The following is a 6,067-nucleotide window of genomic DNA, read 5'->3' on the forward strand; positions in this document are numbered from 1 at the left end:
GGTCATTGGAAGGTCAAATCGAGAGAAAACGGTAAAAAAATACGTTATAGGTTTTTGGAGTCGCTAATTACGAATCTGGCATCCGTTGAACTCTATCGCTTCGGGTTCAAGGTCATTTGAAGGTCAAATCGAGAGAACCTGATAAAAGTAAAAAAACGGTTTTTTAACCTGACGCGATAAAGGTCAGCGGACACCAAGTTCGTAATCAGCGACCCCAAAAACCTATAACATATTTTTAAAAAAAAAATTTTACCGGTTTTTCTCGATTTGACCTTCAAATGACCTTCAAATGACCTTGAACTTGAAACGATAGAGTTCAACGGATGCCAGATTCGTAATTAGCGACTCCAAAAACCTATAACGTATTTTTTTTGATTTTTTTACCGTTTTCTCTCGATTTGACCTTCCAATGACCTTGAACCTGACGCGATAAAAGTCAAAGGACGCCAGATTTGTATTCGGCGACCCCGAAAACCATAGTAAACCCGAGCTAACCTCAGAATACATGTTTAAGAGTGTCAAATCTCTCGAAAATACAGTTGGTGGGTAGTGGTGTTTCCTATATTTCCAACCGAATAGTTGAAGTTTTTCAAATAAGGAAATTAATTTAAAGTGGAAATAGTCACCTAGAATATTAACATTCTACCATGAAATACTAAATTTCAAATAAATACAAAAATTCTCAACCATATAGTTGAATTTTCAAGTAATTAATATAAATGTTAAACCAAATATGGAATCGTTTAATTTTTCATTAGAAAAATTCTTTTTCAACGACGAAAAAAACTAGTTTTTAAAGAAATAGTTAAATTTATAAGTAAAGAAACTAATTATAAGGTAATATAATGAATCTTACCAAAATAAAAAGAATTTTTAACCCAAAAGATAAACTTTCAACAAGAAAAGTTCATTCTTAACCAAAAATCATTTGAAAAAAAACGAATTTTTAAGAAAATAGTTTAATTTTTAACTAAACTGATGAATCCTGAACAACAAAAATTAATTTTTAATTTAATACTTGAATTTTCAAGAAAGAGGATTAAATTTATATCAAACAAGATTAATTTTCGTAAAAAATCAAAAAGTTCAATTTTCAGGTGAAAAAAATTATTTTTCAAAAAAAAAACTCATTTTCAATCGAAGAAATGAATTTTCAAACAAAAATATTAATTTTCTATCAAAAAATGTTAATTATAAACTAAAATTTTAAATTGTAAACGAATTTCAACCTAATAGTTAAATTTTCGATTGAATTTTTAACCAAAAATAATTTTTAACAAAAAAGACTAATTTTTAAGAAAATGCTTTAATTTCTAACTAAAATAATGAATTTTCAACGACAAAAAGAATTTTTAACCCAATAGTTGAATTTGCATTAAAATACAGATGAATGTTTAATAAAGAAGATTAAGTTTCTGTCCAAAAAGATAAATTTTCCACTAAAAAAGCGTTGTTAAATTTTCAGTTAAAAAACTAATTTTCAATTTAAAAAAAGTCATTTGAAATCAATGAGATGAAGTTTTAAAATAACTCATTTTCTGCTTAAAAAGATTAGTTTTGAACAAATTCGTGCATTTCAACCAAATTTTGGATTTTTAAAGGAATTTTCTACTTAAAAGTTGAATTTATAAAAAAAAATAAATGAATTTTCAACAAAAAAAGGTGAAATAGTTTTTTTTTTAACAAAAAGTAACTAATTTTCAATCAAAGAAATGAAATTTTAACCAAAAATATTAATTTTCTCTACAAAAAAATGTTAATTATAAACTAAAATTTTTAATTTTAAACGAATTTCAACCTAGTAGTTAAATTTTCGACCGAAGAAATTAATTTTTAACCAAAAATAATTTTAAACAAAAAAAAACGAATTTTTATGAAAATAGTTTAATTTTTAACTAATATAAAGCATGTTCAACAACAACAATATAATTTCTAACTCAATAGTTGAATTTTTAACAAAATAGTTCAATTACCATCAAACAGACGAATTTTTAATCAAAAAGATTAAATGTATGGTATGTCAAGTAGGAAAAATTTTCCACAAAAAAAGGAATAGTTAAATTTTCAGTTAAACACCTAATTTTGAATTAAAAAAAAAATTTACCGAAAAAGATTAATTTAAACAAAATACTTGCATTTCAACCAAATTTTGGATTTTAAAGAAATTTTAAACCTAATAGTTGACTTAAAAGTTAAGTTTTCCCTTAGAAAAATTCATTTTCAACAATGAAAAAACGAATTTAAAAAAAATGGTTAAATTTTTAAGTAGAAAAATTAAATTTGAAGTAAATTAATGAATCTCTAACCAAAATAAAAAGAATTTTTAACCCAACAGATAAATTTTCAACGACAAAAACGAATTTTTAAGAATATAGTTTACTTTTTGACTAAAATAATGAACCATGAATAACAAAAATTAATTTTTAACAAAATAGTTATATTTTCGACGAAACAGATCAATTTTCAAGCAAAAGGATTAAATTTCTATCAAACAATGTCAGTTTTTAGCAAACAAAGAAATAGTTACAGTTTCAGTTAAAAAAATTAATTTTGAATCAAAGAAATGCATTTTCAACCAGAAATATTAATTTTCTGCAAAAAAACATTAATTTTCAACTAAAATTTGAAACCTTTAAGTAATTTAAACCTAATATTTAAATTTTCGTTAAAAGAAATTTATTTTTAAACAAAAAAAAATTTTCAACAAAAAAATCAAGGAGATTAATTTTTAACTAAAATAACGAATATTGAACCAAACAAATGAATATATGCAACATTTTCGAATCATATAACACTTTCAGCGAAATTCAGCGATATCATAAAATAACATTATATCATTTTTATGAAATTTTGTTTCGCAATTTTAAATTGTTGACAAAATACTATTTTCTTTCAATTTAAAATCTAAATTTTTAACATAACTTTAATTTTATTTATCTTATAAATGAATTTTTTTTTGCCTTTTTCAACAAACTTTAAACCCCTTGAAAAATAGAATTTGATATCCGTGAGAATAAAAATGATATTCGCATTTGTTCAAGAGACTCCTAAAATTCGAAAAAATTTTAGGGAAGGTCTTCTCGTGGGAATTGGGAATCCGCTTCTCGATATTTCAGCGACTGTGGATCAGGATTTTTTAAAAAAGTACAATCTTAAATCCAACGATGCGATTCTTGCCGACGAAATCCATAAGCCACTTTATGATGAATTGATCGAACAGTATAAAGCCGATTTTATAGCGGGAGGTGCTGTTCAAAATTCCATGAGAGTCGCACAAGTGAGTCTTTTTATTTATTTTTTCTCCCTTCCCATGTTCCCTGAAAGTCTAAATTATTAATAGAAAACAGAAAAAATGAAAAATCTTTTGAAAATTCATACATTTCTTTAAATAATAATTTAATCGGAATTTATTGATCGTTCATTCAACTTGTTCCAGTAAATTCTATTTGTGAAATAATTCATATAAATAATTGTGAATAAAAAAAAGTGAATAATTCATTGAATTATTTTGAATTGAATGATAATATATAGTGAATTATTCAAGTGAATAATTCATATGAAATAATATTTATAACGTTCCATATTTTAGTCATATTCTTGACTTCTTTTTAAATATTTAAGGATATTTGAAAATATTTATAAAATTTTAAACCGATTCGGAGGAATTTCAGAGAATTTTTAGTTTTTTTTTTTAATTCCATGGAATTTAAAAAGATTTCAAGGAATATTTCATGGATTTCAATAATCTGAAGGGATTCTTCTAAAGGTTTTTAAACATTACGTGGTATTTTTAATTGTTCCAAGGTATTTTTAATTGCTTTAAAAATTGTTGAGCGATTTCAAATGATTTCAAAAGACTTGACATTCTTCAAAGAATTAAAACAATATATTTAAAGACCTTTTTGATTGATTTCAGCCAAATTTAATGGGATTTAAAAGGATTTGAAATATTTAAAGGTATTTTAAAATATTGTCAATAATTTTTTATATATTTAAATAATTTGAAGGGATTCGAAAAGATGTTTAAAGATTTTATGGTATTTTTAAAAATCCCAAGGAAGTTTTAAGATTTTAAGGCATTTTCAAGAGATTAAAAAAATATCAGATTTTGGAAGAATTTTAAAGCTTTTATGGTATTTTAAAATATTCCGAGAAATTTCCAAGAGCTTTAAAAAGTTTCAAGGGATTTCAAAAGATTTTAAAAGAAATATTTCTGGGTATTTTAAGAGCTTCTCGATTATTTTTATTGGATTTGAATAATTTATGATATTTTTTTTTAATTCAGAAGAATTTTTATAGTGCGCTTAAAAAGTTTCCAGTGATTTCAAAGAATTGAAAATAGTTGAAGATTTTGTAAAAGATTTTTTAAGCATTTAAAATATTTCAAGATATTTATAATTAATTTTTAATTAAAAAGATTTGAAAGCATTTTCAACAGATTTGAAAAATGTTACGAATTTTTAATATTTCATCATATTAAAAAAAATCCGAGAAATTTTCCATAGCTTTAAAAAGTTTCAAGGGATTTCAAAAGATTTCAAAAGACTTGAATTTTTTCAGGGAATTAAAAAAATATATGTGAAGAGATTTTTAAATTTTTTCAATAATTTAATTGAATTTTAAAGGATTTGAAATATTTTAGGAGATTTTAAGAAGACTTGACATTTTTAAAAGACGTTACAAAAATATTTTTCAAGACATTTTAAATTAATTTCAAATTTAAAAGATTCGATATCATTTTCAACAGTCTAAAAAAATGTAAAAAATTTTTTATATTTCATCATATTTAAAAAAAATCCGAGAAATTTTCCATAGCTTTAAAAAGTTTCAAGGGATTTAATTGAACGGAATTTTAAGAATTCTAAATATTTAAGGGGATTTAAAATATTTTCAATAATTTTTTATAGATTTTAATAAATTAAAGGAATTCCAAAACACTTTAAATATTTTTTGGAATTGAAGAAAAAATCGAATTAATAAATTATTTTGTAGATAATTCGACTTTTTAGCTTTAAAATTGTAGAAAATTTATATATTTCGTTAAGAATTAAACTATTCATTTAAAAAAGTAACTATTTAGTAGAAAGTATATTTTTTGATGAAAAATAATATTTTTGGTTTGAAAATTTAACATTTTCGTAAATAATGGTGCTTTTTGTGGCCTTCAAAATTAAAAAATTTGTACAAATTAATTTGTTTTTTCAAGTTTTACCTCTTTGCTTGAAAATTGAACTATTCCATTTCTTGTAGAAAATTTACATTTTATGAGTTAAAAATTATTCAATTTGATGGGAAATTAATGCAGATTGTTGAAAATTCATCGTTTTGATTAAAGGTTTTTATATTTAGTTAAAAACTCGTCTTTTTCTGTTAAATTCAAGTCGCTGACAAAATTTTTTAGTTTGTTGAAAATTAATTTAATAACTAAAAATTTAAAAATTACATCTTCAGTTGAAAACTTCTCTTTTATGTTAAAAAATTCAACTGTTTGTAGAAAATTCTTCTTTTTCGCTTCAAAATTCAAAAATTTGGTAGGAAATCGAATAATTTGATTTGAAATTAACATTTTTGTTGAAAATTAATCTTTTTTGTTAAAAATTTAAAAAAATCCATTTTATAGTGGAAAACTTATCCTTTTTATTTAAAAATCTAACTAAAGAGTTAAATTTTCAACTAAAATGATAAATTTTAAATGAAAATAAAATATTTAAATTTTTTAATTAAATAAAGTATAACTTTCAGCAAATAAAACGAATTCTTAACTAGTTGAAATCCAAGAAAAAAGAAGAGTTGATTTTTAAAACGGATAAAGCGAATTTTCAAGAAGGCTTAAAATTAATTTTTTTATTAGGAAATTTAACTGTTTTCGAAACAATTGATGAATTTTTAACAAAAAATGTAATAAATGTATTTTTAACAAAAAAACATGAAATTCCTACCAAAAGAAATGAATTTTTAAACGAGGAAGTTTAATTTTCGACGAAAAAGGCAAATTTTCAACAAAAGACATGAATTTAAAAAAAAAAAGATAAAATTTCAACAAAAAAAAAAGAAAAAAAGTTCAATT

General features: G+C 22.6%; 1 protein-coding gene across 3 annotated transcripts in view; it reads left to right on the top strand.

Moving 5' to 3' along the window:
* LOC117168143 (adenosine kinase 2-like) overlaps window positions 1–6,067 on the top strand; it is a 72,968-nt gene that overhangs the window by 44,200 nt on the left and 22,701 nt on the right. For all 3 annotated transcript variants that reach the window (XM_033353580.1, XM_033353572.1, XM_033353567.1), the window contains one exon: window positions 3,070–3,277. In XM_033353580.1, coding sequence (XP_033209471.1) covers window positions 3,070–3,277 — 208 coding nt within the window. The remainder of the gene's footprint in view (window positions 1–3,069; window positions 3,278–6,067) is intronic.

This window comes from Belonocnema kinseyi, chromosome 1 (genome assembly GCF_010883055.1).
Source record: "Belonocnema kinseyi isolate 2016_QV_RU_SX_M_011 chromosome 1, B_treatae_v1, whole genome shotgun sequence".
NCBI lineage: Eukaryota > Metazoa > Arthropoda > Insecta > Hymenoptera > Cynipidae > Belonocnema > Belonocnema kinseyi.